Below are 15602 nucleotides of genomic sequence, written 5' to 3'. Positions count from 1 at the left end.
TTTCAGTAGGATTGCAGACAGAAGATGAGAAATAAGCCATTTCTGTTCAGTTTTTGTTTCAGAATTATTCAATATAGTTATTAAACAAAAAGGGATCTAAAATCAAGACTAAAAACACTTGGATATGTTGTTGCTGTTGTTATTGTTATTTAATTTGAGGGAAATACTTGGTTGTGATTAGGACTTACACCCTATAGGATGCCAGGGATCAAATCCAGGTCAGACATGTGCCAGGCAAATGCCCTACCCACTACTCTACTATCCCTACAGCTCCAAAACTAAAAGTATGAATACCAGCATGAATACCTTTTGCTGTAGTAAGAAATATTAAAAATAAAAAAGTTAATTTTAATGTAAATTACTTTTTATCCTTTTACAGTTTTCACACAAAGAGTGACTTTATTAATAACTACAAATCAGTGTTCTCTTGCAATTTTATATCTAATATGACTGAATTAACTAGAAGGGCTATTCTTAGATCTGGTTGCTTTTTGATCTTACAGGCATATTTAAAGAGGCAATGCCACTAACTTTAAAATGTAGGTATGAGATTATGTAATTGCTTTGAAACCCCTTTTAAAATTTCTTTGTATATGCGTCCTCTTAAGAATCCTAGTTTTAAGTACTGCTTTAAGTACTTTAAACAAGACAGAATAGCAGGCACACCAAACTCCTACTAATGACACTAAATCCCATGAGAATTATCTCTCTCAAAGTCAATGGACTAAATGCACCAGTTAAGAGACACAGAGAGGCAAAATGGATCCAAAACTAAATTCATTGTTTTTCTGACTGCAAGAAACACATCTGAATAGTCAGAATAAATACAGACTCAAAGTCACAGATTGGAGGGCAATCATTCAAGCAAACAACTCCCTTAAAAGGCTAGAGTGGTCATACTAATATCAGATGACATAGAATAGAAATAAGTACAAGGGTCAGTGATGGATATATCTTAATAATTAAAGGATATGTACAATAGGAAGAAATAACACTCCTAAACACATATGCACCCAGTGAGGGAACAGCAAAATATTTAAAACAACTGCTGACAAATTCTAAGAAATACATCAATAGCAACACAATAATAGTAGAAGACTTCAACACTGCCCTTAATAGGTCAACCAGGCTGAAACCTGAATAGACTAGCTCTGAAAGGAGAAATAGAATATATTGGCTTAGTAGATATGTATATATACATATAAACATATCTCTATGTATATATAGATATGTATATCTACATACCTCTCTATATATACATATATATAGGGTTCTGCAGCCCCTGAGAACTGTATACACTTTCTTTTTCAATGCACATCAGTCATTCTCCAAAATAGACCACATTCTGGCCCATAAAACATACTTCATACGATCAAGAGGATAGAAATTATACGAATTACCTTCTCAGATCATAATGTAGAAGTGAAGTAAAGTACAAGTGAATAATAAATGGACACAGAGGAAAAACTTTAACACCTGAAAATTAAACAGCTCACTACTTAACAACCAGTGAGTCAGAGATAAAATCAAAGAGGAAATCAAAAGATTCCTGGAAACATATGAGAAAAAAGACACAAATTATCAGAATTAGTGAGACAGCAAAATTGATAATAAGAGGAAACTGTATAGCTTTTCAAGTACTTATCAGGAAGGAAGAAGGGGTCTACATAAATAACTTAATGGCACAGCTTATAAAATTGGAAAGTAATCAACAAAATGAACCAAAAGTAAGCAAATGGAAGGAAATAACTAAGCTTTGAGCTAATGAATTGGAAATCCAAAATACAACCTGGAAGATAAATAAAAGCAAAGGCTGGTTTTTTGGAAAAAAATGAACAAGATCAATAAACCACTAGCAAAATTCACAAAGAAAGGAAGAGAGAAACTTAATAAACCGAATTAGAAATGTAAAAGGGGGATATTACTATTACTACAGATACTACAGACATTCAAAAGGTAATCAGAGACTACTTTGAGAAACTCTGGAACTTTGAGAACCTGGAAAAAAATGGATAAATTCTTGGGCTCTTATAACTTCCCAACCAAGATGGGAAGAGACCCATTGCTATTGAGGAAATTAAAATAGTAATCAAAATATTCCCAGAAACAAAAGCCCAGGCCAAGATGGATTCACTAACAAATTCTTTCAAACATTTTAAGAGGATCTACTACCATTTTTTAAAATCTTCCAGGAAATTGAAGAATAATCAGACACACCCTCAAATAGTTTTTATAAAGCTAACATCACCCTGATACCAAAACCAGACAGAGATGCCACAAGAAAAGATAATGACAGACCAATATACCTGATGAACACAGATGCAAAGATCCTCAACAAAATCCTAGCAAATAGGATCCAAATCCTCATCAAGAAGGTCATACATACACCATGACCAAGTAGGACTTATTCCAGAGATGCAAGTATTGTTTAACATATGCAAGAATATCAACATAATACACCACATCAACAAAAGGTAAAATAAATACCACACGATCATATCAATAGATACAGAGAAAGCATTTGATAAGATCCAACACCCATTGTAATAAAAACTCTCGGGGCCGGGCGGTGGCGCTAAAGGTAAGGTGCCTGCCTTGCCTGCGCTAGCCTTGGACGGACCGCGGTTCGATCCCCCGGTGTCCCATATGGTCCCCCAAACTTCTGAGCACATAGCCAGGAGTAACCCCTGAGCATTACCGGGTGTGGCCCAAAAAAAAAAAAAAAAAAAAAAAAATCAATAAAAACTCTCAAGATGGGAATGGAAGGAACTATTCTCAATATAGTCAAGGCCATTTACTACAAACCTATGGCAACTATTATACTCAATAAAGAAAAACAGAGAGCCTTTCCTCTAAAATCTGGCACAAGAAAGGCTGCACTCTCTTCCACTCCTATACAACATAGTACTGGAAGTACTTGCCATAGTAATTAGACAAGAAAAAGATAACAAGGGCATCCAGATAGGAAAGAAAGAAGTCAAGATCTCACTGTTTGCAGATGACATGACACTATATTTAGGAAATCCTAAAGACTCTACCAAAGAGCTTCTAGAAATAATAGATTCATATAATAAAGTGGCAGGCTACAAAATCAACACACAAAAATCAATGGCCTTCATATACACAAATTATGATAGACAAGAAAGAGATGTTTTTTTAAAATCTCATTCACAATAGCACCACAAAAATTCAAATACCTTGGAGTCTACTACAGAGGTGAAGGACCTATACAAAGAAAACTGCTTCAAGAAATAAAAGAGGACACAAGGAAATGGAGACATATACACTGTTCATGTATTGGGAGGATTAATATCATTAAAATGGCAATACTCCCAAAGCATTATTCAGATTTAATGCAATACCTGTATGATATTCTTTAAAGAAGTGGATCAATAACTCCTGAAATTCATTTGGAACAATAAATGCCCAGAAATCACTAAAGCAACCCTTTGGGAAAAAAAGAAGGGAAGCATCAGTTTGCCCAACTTTAACTTGTACTACAAAGCAATAGTCATTAAAACAAGATAGTATTGGAATAAAGACAAACCCACAGATCAATGGAATAGACTTGAACTTGAATATTCAGAGAATGACCACCAGACATACAATCAATCTTTGACAAAGGGGCAAGAAACACAAAACGAGGTAAGGAAAGCCTTTTCAAAAAGTGGTACATCAACACAATGAAATACTAAACAGTTGTTAGGAAAATTGAATCATGAAATTTATCTATATATGGAAGTACATGGACACTATCATGCTGAGTGAAATGAGTTAGGGAGAAAGATACAGAATAGTCTCTTTCATCTGTGGGATTTAAGAAAAATAAAAGGCAGTATGGTAATAATACCCAGAGACAACAGAGATGCTGGCCTGAAGGACCAGCTCATGGTAAGAAGCTTACCACAAAGAGTGGTGAACACATTAGAGAAATAACTGCACTAACAACTACCAGGGCAATGATAGTGAGAGAGAGAAATAGAATGCCTGTCTACAAGACAGGCAGTGTGTGGGGGTGGAGGGAAATGGGAATTGGGGGTGGAGAAAAGTTACTGGTGAAGGGTGGTGGTATACATTCAATGACAGAAACCCAACTACGAACATTTTTGTAATCACAATGCTTAAATAAAGAAATTATTATTTAAAGAGAAAAAAGAAAAGAGAGAGACAAGCAAACAAATTCATTGATGCAGCTCTGGTCTTGCTCCCAGTAGAGAATTAAGTACCAGAGCTGGAAGGAGCTTTCTAGCCTGGAGATTGGGTTTGGGGAAAAGAACCTGATGCCTTACCTTTGTCATCCACAGCTCAGAAACATTTGCTTTTAATAGTCCTCAGGAAGGTACTCCCACCATTTCCTTTGGAAAGCAGTCTTTAGTCACATCAATCAGGCACTTTTGATGTATTTTTCGTTAACCTCATTTCATTGTTTCTACTTAACACTAGCTATTACCATCTGAATACATTCACCCACCTACCTCCAACCTATCTGCATCCTGTGTTAAATTAGATGCTTCCTAAACTTTAACTTTAGCCAGCTATTTCATATTTAGCTTAATTTTCAACCCCTTTTAGCTCTTTTTGTTGAAGATAATTAATCTCTAGCATTTGCCCCCTGTCAGGAAGACAGACCATTTTTGAGTCGAATTCTTGTATCAGTGTGGTACTGGGGAGCAGCTCACCTCCCAGATCTGCTGACATACATGCACTTGCATGCACACACAAACTTCTCTTAATAAACTCTTATTAGGAACTTAGGGACATCTCTCTCCTCACATTTGTATTGATATCACCTTCTGGAAGTAAGCCTTTTCCAGGCCCTCCCCTCCAGCTATACACACACACACACACACACACACACACACACACACACACACACACACTTATTCTCATAAAAACAGGATACACACACTCACTCTCTCTCTCTCTCTCTCTCTCTCTCTCTCTCTCTCTCTCTCTCTCTCTCTCTCTCTCTCTCTCTCTCTCTCTCTCTCTCTCTCTCTCTCTCATAAAAACAGGATATTCTGCAGGTAGGTTCATGGAAACTGAACCTCCCTGGTTGCTCCTGCCTCTCTGAGCAGGAGTGACTGGGCCATTACCTTAATCCACAACCTGACCGTCATCAGAAAAAGTTTCTGAGCATGTGCTACTTTCTTTTCAGCTTCCTGGAGAGAATTGACAGCGTCAGTTTGGTGGATTACACACCTACAGACCAGGTATGCGTACTACAGCCTGCAGGACCTGCCAGAAACCCAGGGACCTAGAGAAATAGTACAAGGATTAAGGTGCTTGCCTTGCATTCAGATGACCCTAGTTAGGTCCTCAGTGCTGTGTATGGTCCCTGAACAACACTATAAGTGTTGCTGATCCCTGAGCATACAGATAAGAGCCACTCTGAGCACTGCCTAGTATGACCCCAAACCGAAAACATAATAACAAAGACTAGAAATGTGCACTTTTAATATCTCCTGTAATCATCCACAAGAAAATTCAACTTATTTCCTTCCCCAACTTCATAAACTACCCATTCAGCCTTGGGCCCTTGTATAGGGTCATAGATCTCAGGACCTCTACAGGGGTAGGTGAAACTGGAGAAAAGTACCTACAGCACATTTATCAGTGACAGAGACCCTTCTGTCACATGGAGAAGCCTGACTTACTGAGCTTGGAGAATCCCCAACCTACTACCACCACTGTCCCAACCCAGACACCTCTAGAACTCCAGAGACAACCAGTGATCCCTGCCTCTCTAACCCTGTTCCTATGGCTACATTCCCCATGATGCCTGACCTTGGGCCTCTTCTCGCCACTCTTTCTGCTTTCTCAGAGTCTGAGCATCTTGTTCTCCTCCTGAGTCCATCTCCCTCTCCCTACTGCTGACTCCATGAGCTCAAAAAGATCCAGTAGTGCAGTAGAGCCTTTCAAGTATTGAGTCAATTCCTCCAAGCAGTTCTAAGTACTTCTGGGGTAAACCACGTCTACTTGGCACAATCACTTCAGGTGGCAGCATCAGTAACACCATAATGGGATCTGGCAAAGGTTCAAGAGACATCAGCTTTGCACAACTATCACTATCTTAGTCCCTCAGGACCATACTGCCTTTCCATTTTTATATATATATATTTTTGGGGTCACACTGGGCAGTGCTCAGGTCTTACTCCTGGCTCTGTGCTCAGAAGTCGCTCCTGGCAGGCATGGGGGATCATATGGGATGCCGGGATTCAAACCAGGATACGTCCTGTGTTGGCCACGTGCAAGGCAAATGCCTTAACACTATGCTGTCGCTCCGGCCCCCTGCCTTTCCTTTTAGAATTAGGGTAAGATTAGAAATAAGAGCAGAAGAGTACATCTAAAGTTAGCCCTCATCCAGTTCAGAATCCCTGAGTGAGTACAAAGCTGCTTTGTATCTGCTTTGGTTTCTGAGCCCAGGCCCTCTGAACCTTGGGCAGCAGTTCATCAGCTGCAGAACACTGTGGGTGCAATCAGGACACATTCATAAGTGATTTGAGAAAAGATGACTCAAAAGATTAGAGCTCAGGCCCGGAGAGATAGCACAGTGGCATTTGCCTTGCAAGCAGTCGATCCAGGACCAAAGGTGGTTGGTTCGAATCCCGGTGTCCCATATGGTCCCCCGTGCCTGCCAGGAGCTATTTCTGAGGAGAGAGCCAGGAGTAACGCCTGAGCAATGCCGGGTGTGGCCAAAAATCAAAAAAAAAAAAAAAAAAAAAAAAAAAGATTAGAGCTCATACTTTGCACACCAGAGGCCTAAATTCAATCCTCAGCAATTCCTGGTCCTCCAAGCTTACCAGGACACTTACCTGAACACTGTTTCAGAAGTAACAGCCCTTGAGCATACCAGATGTAGACACACACACACACACACACACACACACACACACACACACACACACACATACACAGTCAGAGTCCTGGGAGGTGGAGAGATAGTATGAGTGGGCAAAGTGCTTGCCTTGCATGCAATCAATCCAGGCTCAATCCCAAGCACTCCATATGGTCCCCTGTGCACCATTAGGAATGATTTCTTAGTACAAAGCCAGGTACCGGAGCAGAACTGGATATGACACCCACCAAAAAAAAAAAAAAAACCGCCTAAAGAAAATAAAAGAACAGTTCTCAATTTGCTAAGACCAACCAATATGTTATGACAATCTCTAACTGGATAACACAGACTACTTTTGTCTAATTTATTCTTTTTGAATAAAGATCCACCTTTGCTCAGAGATTACTCTTGGCAGGGCTCACAGGATCCTATAGGGTCCCAGGAATTGAAACCCAGGTAGGACACATGGAAGACATGTGCCTTGCCCACTGCACTATCTCCCTAGCCCCATTTTTCAGTTCTTAAGGTTTCCTTTGCAATGGACACAGTCATTTGCATGGCTTGCCTGTGAAAGAGTGCTGATGCCATTTGCCTTGTTCTTTCTTCTCAGGACCTCCTCAGATGCAGAGTGCTGACCTCAGGCATTTTTGAGACCCGATTCCAAGTGGACAAAGTAAACTTCCAGTAAGTGTTAGGGGTTGACCTACTGTGGCAGGTGCTGGGAAGCCCAGGGACGGGGGGAGGGGGGTGGGGTAGTAGTGGGGGGGTGGAGGGGTGTCAGCAGCACAACCAGCCTGTAGCCACAGATAGTGACAAAGGAACCCTGGAGGTGCTGCTGCTACTCCATGAAGCAAAGTCTCAATCTGTGTTACTGAAGGACTTGCTGATGTTTGGAAGGGACATAGATCTGAGTGTGAAGAAGTGAGAAAATGGGGAAGATCAGGGCAGGGAATCATTGGGGGCCTCAGCACATGTGCCTGCCTGTTCCTATGACCTGAAAATATAGTGTGGATCCCCTGAGTAGCTGGGCAAGGTGGACAAAACTCCACAGTGAGGCTCCTGCATGCTTATGTTCATGTGCGCGCGCACACATACACACACACACACACACACACACACACACACACACACGGCAGCAGTATGGGGACAGAGCAGAACAACTATAGACTGAGTGAGGTTCCCTGTGCCCCAGTGAATAACTGTGATCCTATTGCTCCCCCACAGCATGTTTGATGTCGGTGGCCAGAGAGATGAGAGAAGAAAATGGATCCAGTGCTTCAACGGTGATTTGCATGACTTTTCTTTTTCTTATTTAGTTGAATCACTTAGAATTACAAAGTTAGAAAGTTAGAGTACCAGGAATGCAGTGTTCCATCTGCCATCCCTTCACCAGTGTCCACTTCCTTCCACCAATGTCCTCAGTTTCCTTCCAGTTCCCACAGCTTGTCTCCATGGCATGCGCTTCCTCCTCTTTTTATCTCTTCTCTTTTAAACACTGTGGTGTACAATTTTGTTACTGATATGGTTTCATGCATATCTCTTTCCCTCCTTTCAGCACCCTATCCTCCTCCAGAGTGATGTTTCCTTCACCATTGTGGTCCCCTCTTCAGTGGCATATCTCCCCTTAGTAGCATACTTCCTATTAAAGACCAGTTCTCATTTTCATTTCTGTTACCTTTCAGCCCTTGTTATTCCCCTGCTAGGTTTCTTTTTACCTTGCATATGAGAGATGATTCTGCATCTGTCCCTTTCTCTGTGTGGGCTCTTTCATCCTCACCCTCACTCCTGCTGTTTCTGTTAAGTAACTTTGAGTTAGACCATCCATTATAAGAAAACAAAAGCCAGGCCCAGAGAGATAGCACAGCCGCGTTTGCCTTGCAAGCAGCCGATCCAGGACCAAAGGTGGTTGGTTCGAATCCCGGTGTCCCATATGGTCCCCCGTGCCTGCCAGGAGCTATTTCTGAACAGACAGCCAGGAGTAACCCCTGAGCAACGCTGGGTGTGGCCCAATAACTAAAAAAAAAAAAAAAAAGAAAGAAAGAAAACAAAAGCCTTTCCTAGCAATCTCATCTGTGAAGAATTGAAGCTTGTCATTTGCTTATCTGAGAGGCTCCTGGGCAGGCACAGCTAGAATTGACTCACTCTACACCTGGTGCTTATTCAAGTTGCTGTCATCATCCTGGAGTGAGAAGCCCCTGGGTATGAGTGGTGGTAGGTGTCATTCGCTGTCATCTGGCCACAGTCAGTGCAAGTTAACGAGGTTCCCTTCTTTCTTTCCCACTAAGATGTCACTGCTATCATCTACGTGGCTGCCTGCAGCAGCTACAACATGGTGATCCGGGAAGATAACAACACCAACAGGCTGAGAGAGTCCCTGGACCTTTTCGAAAGCATCTGGAATAACAGGTAATAAAAAGACTAAGTTCACTGTCTCCTCACTACTATTCTTTTTTGTTTGGTTGGTTGGATTTTTTGTTTTTTTGTTTTTTTGGGTTACACCCAGCAGCACTCAGGGATTACTCCTGGCTCTATGCTCAGAAATCGCTCCTGGCAGGCTCAGAGGACCATATGAGATGCACATATGCACACCGATCTTCTGCACACAAGGCAAACGCCTTACCTCCATGCTATCTCTCCAGACCCCCTCACAACTTTTCTTTCAGAAAACTACAACTCAGCTCTTTTTGTTTCTATCCTGTAGACATATGCTTTCCTTACTGATGAATCCCATATCATTTGGAAGGACCTTTTTTTGTCCATTTAATGTAGAGACAAACAAAGTAGGATACACTCTCAAGATAGCACAGCAGTAGGGCATTTGCCTTGCATACAGTCAACCCAGGAGATGGTGGTTTGATTCCCAGCATCCCATATGGTACCCCAAATCTTCCAGGAGCAATTTCTGAGCACAGAGTCAGGAGTAAGCCCTGAGTGCTGCCAGGTGTGACCCAAAACAAAACAACAGCAACCACAACAAACCCTTCTGTGCTTTGTCAGGAAAATCTAAGTCTCTTTTGAAAGCCCAAAATTGTAGATGGTCCAAGTAATTTGGTTTCGTTTTTCTAAATGTTTTACTTTGTAAATTTTAAAATGTGTGCCAGTTTGAAATCTTCACTCACTGCTTTCAAGATCTGAAGAACAACATAATAACATAATCCTGTAAAAAAAAAAAAAAACTGCAAGGATGGTAAGTGGGCACTGTGATTATTTTACAAAGATATAATCAGCAAATACACAAAAAGAACTTTTTTTTGCTTTTGCTTTTTGGGCCACACCCTGTGACACTCAGGGGTTATTCCTGGCTATGCACTCAGAAATCACTCCTGGCTCGGGGGAACATATGGGATGTCGAGGATCAAACCAAAGGTCCACCTTAGACCGGCCACATACAAGGCAAATGCCCTACCACTGTGCTATCATTCCGGCCCCACAAAAAAATTTTTAGCTAAGAATCAAAACTTTCTTTTGAAATATTTAAGAACAAAGGTCACCAAAGAAGTCAGTCAAACTTGCAATAGATTTTAATTGTCTGAAAAGTGTTTATCAATTATAATAATTGCTCCCAATTTTAGAGCATTAAGAAAATGGACTGAGGGAGCTAGAACATGGGTACACAGGTAGGATTATAGTGGCTGGTCTGGGTTCAGTCTCTGGCATCCCATATGGTCAGTTCCACAAGCACCATCAGGAGTAATTCCTGAGTGCAGATCCAGGAATAACCCTTGAGCACCACCAGATATAGATCCTCCCTCAACAAAACAAATCAAACAAACAAACAAAAAAGAATTGAGAAATACAGGCTATAAAGAGGAATACTTTAAAATTTATCAATTTAAAATTTATAAATGTGTAAATACATGTAAGATAGATTATGGACAGATTTACAGAGATCCTAATATATAAGTATAAATAGATGTAGATATATATAAAGAAATTATGGAATATGACAACAGTATTTTTCTTTTTTTTTTTTTTTTACTTTATTTTGGGTCACACCCGGCAGCGCTCAGGGGTTACTCCTGGCTCTATGCTCAGAAATTGCCCCTGGCAGGCACAGGAGACCATATTGGATGCCGGGATTCGAATCACCATCCTTCTGCATGAAAGGCAAACGCTTTACCTCCATGCTATCTCTTTGGCCCGACCACAGTATTTTTCAATGGAAAAACAATTCTAAAACATCAGGATCCATTTGTTTTATTATTATGCATGAAGACAAAAAAGAATGCAGAAATAAAGCATAGAAAATTTTATAGTAATTATTTTTGGTATAATGTTTTTTTCTTTTTGTTTGTTTTTGGGGCCACACCCAATGACACACTCAGAAGTCATTCCTAGCTATGTGCTCAGAAATTGCTTCTGACTTGAGGGACCATATGGGATACTGGGGATCGAACCTAGATCAGTCCTGGGTCAGCTGCATGTAAGGCAAATGCTCTACTACTGTGCTATCACTCCGACCACTATAATGTTTTTTTCGATCATTAGAAATTCATATTTATTCATATTCAATTCATGAATATGTACATGTAAAATACTCATATACTTTATAACTAAAAGAAATAATAGTTTCTGCTAGGAGAAAACAAGTTATATTTTCTCTCCTAATGACCTAGTCAGTCCCTTAACGTAATAGAATTCCCAAGGGTTTTGCTGATTTGCACAGATGAATTTGTCTTAAGCCAGTTCATCGCTTCTTTTTGATGAAACACAGAGGAAAGCCTTTACAGTTACACCCTTCATTTTGCTGTAACCTGAGTCTCTCCCTTTAGCTTTGTCCAATCAAGTCACACTATCTAATTATAGAGGTTTGTGTGTGTGTGTGTGTGTGTGTGTGTGTGTGTGTGTGTGTGTGTGTGTTTACCATTATAAAATGTCTGGCTTACAGGAGGGACTTGAAATATACAAAAAATTCTCAATCCTATTAGTTTTCAGGAAGATAATTATGTTCTTTCCGCTGGTAAACTACTTTGCAGGTACCTTGACTTACTAGTGACAATGAAATAAATGTGTTTCTTTCTTATTTTCAGGTGGTTACGAACCATTTCTATTATCTTGTTCTTGAACAAACAAGATATGCTGGCAGAAAAAGTCTTAGCAGGGAAATCAAAAATTGAAGATTATTTCCCAGAGTATGCAAATTATACTGTTCCTGAAGATGGTAAGAGCTTAAAATGAGTTTCTTAAGATTAAGAAATAGGGGCCTGGAGAGATAGCACAGCGGCATTTGCCTTGCAAGCAGCCAATCCAGGACCAAAGGTGGTTGGTTCGAATCCCGGTGTCCAATATGGTCCCCCCGTGCCTGCCAGGAGCTATTTCTGAGCAGACAGCCAGGAGTAACCCCTGAGCAATGCTGGGTGTGGCCCAAAAACCAAAAAAAAAAAAAAAAAAAAAGATTAAGAAATAGAATTAGGGGAATGGGGCCAAAGCTATATAGCACATCAGTAGAGCATTTGCATACCCAGGCATATATACCCAGGTTCAATCCCCAGCATCTCATATAGTTCCCCTAGCCTGCCAGGAGTGATTCCTGAACGCAGAAACCTTGAGAGCCACTGGGTGTGGCCTATAACCAAAACAAAACAAATAGAATTAGGGGCCAGAAGGATAGTACAGCATTTGTCTTATACACAGTTGACCTGGTTTCAATCCCTAGTATCCATATGGTCCTGAGTCTCAGGAGTAATTCCTAAGTGCAGAGCCAGGAATAAGCCCTGAACAATGCCGGTATAATCCAAAAACAAGCAAATAGAATTAGGGACCAGAGGAATGGTGTAGTGAGTAGGCCACTTTCCTTATCAGGTTCAATTTCCACATGATCTCCCAAGCCCATCAGGAGTGATTTCTGAACCGAGAATCAGGAGTAAGTCTAAAGCATATCCAATTGTAGGCCAAAAATAAAAAACAAACAAAAGAAATAAAATTATTTTTAATCGCCCATAGCTATGCAGTTTTATGTGTCTTAGCATGTTGGTGGAGAGTAGGCAGCATCTATGAGAGAACCCAACAGATGACAGCATATACCCAGCTATGTCTCTAGGTGTGCCCACCAGGTTTATGTAAGTCAATTCTATGTGCCATTCACAAACCATGAAATTGTGTCTTCTTCAGCAAGCCACAAATGACAAGTTCAAATAGTTTCATGAACTTAAATCACTCCTTTATATTTCTAGCCCATCCTAACACATGTAAGTATTAAAATGTCCACTTGTCTGTTCATTCACCAAGTGCAGCAAGAGAAAGGCACTATGAGTGACTATGTCTTTGCTGCCTAAATTCTGCTTCATGATACTTCTGGTGAGTTTGTTGATCCATTATTTTCTCTCATCTCAAGACTCTTCTTTGGCTCTGACACTGGTGATTCCAATGAGGGTTACTTACCCTTATTACATGTGGTCTCAAGTCTGCAAATTCCTGTCTCAGGACAGTCTAAAAGAATTGGAACCACATTTCCAATGGCTGTGCCTCCATCTTCAGTATACATTAAACCACTGCTGTTTCAGAGCAAAGGTTTGCTTAAGACAAATAACACCATTTATTTTTTCCCCCTTTTTTTTTTTTTTTTTTTTTTTGGTTTTTGGGTCACACCCAGCAGCGCTCAGAGGTTACTCCTGGCTCTACACTCAGAAATCGCCCCTGGCAGGCTCAGGGGACCATATGGGATGCCGGGGATTTGAACCACTGTTCTTCTGTAAGGAAGGCAGATGCCTTACCTCTAGGCTATATCTCCGGCCCCATAACACCATTTCTTAACCTTTAAATCTCAAACTCAGTCAGACATACTCAAAGAGACTTTCCTAGAAATACCAGTTTAAAGAGTTCATCATTCTCTATGTACTAACCTCAGTCAAAGTGGCGACTTCCATGCCTAAGATAGCATTGCCTCAGCCCAAGGGGAATCACCAAGTATGATCCATATTACCCTCTCCAACTCTCACATTCCTGTTCTTCCAATTAGTCTGGTCTTCTTTAACTTTCCCCCAAAGACCTTGAGTCCCATCCATTGGTAGCTAAGCTCTTGGCAGCTTACCACCAAAATGTCTCCTACTGCATGCTCTTTTTTGGATTTGCTCAATGCAACTTCTCATTCATGCTCCCTTATGATGGTACCTAAAATTTCCAGAACATTCTCTAAACCTTGCCAAAGTCATCTTTCTGAAACGCAATCAGAACCTTGCTAATGATCCTGATGAGCAGTGGCATCATCTTGCTATGAACTAAAACCAACCAGGCCATCCAAAGCTAAGCCCCTCACCACCCAGTTCCACTCACATATGCCCCCATAATCCTGTTTTACTTTCTGCCACTCCCTTAGCTCACTGATCTCTGTTCCCTCCATGCTCAGCCAACACTAACTTTCTTCCCATATTTAGTTGACACCTCCTTTTCCTGCCCCCTTGCCTCTCCCTTCTTGCACCCTGGGCCAGACTTGCCCCAAGTGGGGCATTTTCTAACCTACAGAGCTCCCACTATATGCCACATGAGCACTGAGTCATCATTGCATCCCATTGAGAAAAAAGGGAATTGGCCTGGAGTCTAGGAAAAATGATTTCACAGTCCACAGAAATTCATAGCGAAATGGTCCCAGGAGGAAGGATTCAAAGGCCCTGAGTCTGCAGTGGGAACTGGAAAGGGGGTTCTTCCTCATAGGGTTCATCTAATGAGGAAGCAGCTGCGAAGAGCATAATGCTTTCAGAGGCCAGGGGCTGGTTCCATGCTTCTAGAAGGCAGCCTGCAGCATGCGCATTTTTCAGGTGTATGGAGGCACCTGGGTAGAGGAGTGTTCAACACAGAGCTTTATTTTATGAGAAATGAAAACACTCCACCAAGAAGTTAGTTCAGAGCTCTCTGGGTCAAAATGAAAATGATTTGAGAAGGGAAAGAACAATTTAACTTTTTTGTTTTTGGGTGCCCAGGGCTTATTCCTGGCTTTAAACTCAGAGATCACTTCTGGTGGGCACAGGGGAATATATGGGGTGCTGGGAATCAAACACACTTGCCAGCCGCATGCAAGGCAAGTGCTCTACTCATTGTATTATCACTCGAGCCCAGGTATTCTCACTTCTGATGTATTTTAATGCTGCCTGTCTATATCAACCTGACTCAAGAACCACCCTATCCACAATGTTGACTTTTGGTCTCACATTGCTGATTTGTTCCATTTACCATTTCTACAGCCACACCAGATGCAGGAGAAGATCCCAAAGTAACAAGAGCAAAGTTCTTCATCCGGGATCTGTTTTTGGCAAGTAATTTTTATAGCCTTTGTTGTTGTTGTTTTTTCCTGCCACCTCCAAGTTCTTTTGTTCTTGATAATTTATAATTCACTTCACTTCTCAGGGTCTCATTTCATCTCCTCCATATAATGAACATGAGAAAAAAATCATATGACTGAGCACTGGAGTGAGTCTCCATAGACTTCTCACCTCAGGACACAAGGCTGACACGGAAAGCAGTGGAAAAATAGACCCCATTATTCTTGGGGTCCTGGTTTTCATTCTATTCAGGATAACTCTTTTTTGTTGGTGCTTGTCACTTATGGATTGGAAGTACCTCTAGACTGGTTCCTTACCCCTACCTTTTCTCCACCCAAGGGGACGGTCTTTCTCCTCCCAATAAAGACTTCAGGTCTCAAAGAGACCCTGGTTGTGGTTTTGGTTTCCACAACTAGTCTATCTGCCTGCTGATATTTATTGCTAATTAGTGGAAAACTTGTGATGGAATTTTTCCTGAACTTGTTTTACTCTATTCAATCTTCTGTGGA

At 41.0% G+C, this 15602-nt stretch overlaps 2 protein-coding genes across 2 annotated transcripts in view; both read left to right on the top strand.

The window, feature by feature from the left end:
- The window catches only part of CIDEA (cell death inducing DFFA like effector a), a 449150-nt gene that overhangs the window by 271800 nt on the left and 161748 nt on the right, over positions 1-15602 (top strand). The gene's annotated exons all lie outside the window — the stretch shown is intronic.
- Positions 1-15602, top strand: part of GNAL (G protein subunit alpha L) — a 169514-nt gene that overhangs the window by 148525 nt on the left and 5387 nt on the right. Inside the window, exons 6-11 of the mRNA XM_049770091.1 lie at positions 5159-5213; positions 7449-7522; positions 8063-8121; positions 9124-9244; positions 11869-11999; positions 15016-15083. Coding sequence (XP_049626048.1) covers positions 5159-5213; positions 7449-7522; positions 8063-8121; positions 9124-9244; positions 11869-11999; positions 15016-15083 — 508 coding nt within the window. The remainder of the gene's footprint in view (positions 1-5158; positions 5214-7448; positions 7523-8062; positions 8122-9123; positions 9245-11868; positions 12000-15015; positions 15084-15602) is intronic.

The sequence above is a fragment of the Suncus etruscus genome, chromosome 3, assembly GCF_024139225.1.
Source record: "Suncus etruscus isolate mSunEtr1 chromosome 3, mSunEtr1.pri.cur, whole genome shotgun sequence".
Classification (NCBI taxonomy): Eukaryota; Metazoa; Chordata; class Mammalia; order Eulipotyphla; family Soricidae; genus Suncus; species Suncus etruscus.
This window is presented reverse-complemented; position numbering and strand designations above follow the sequence as displayed.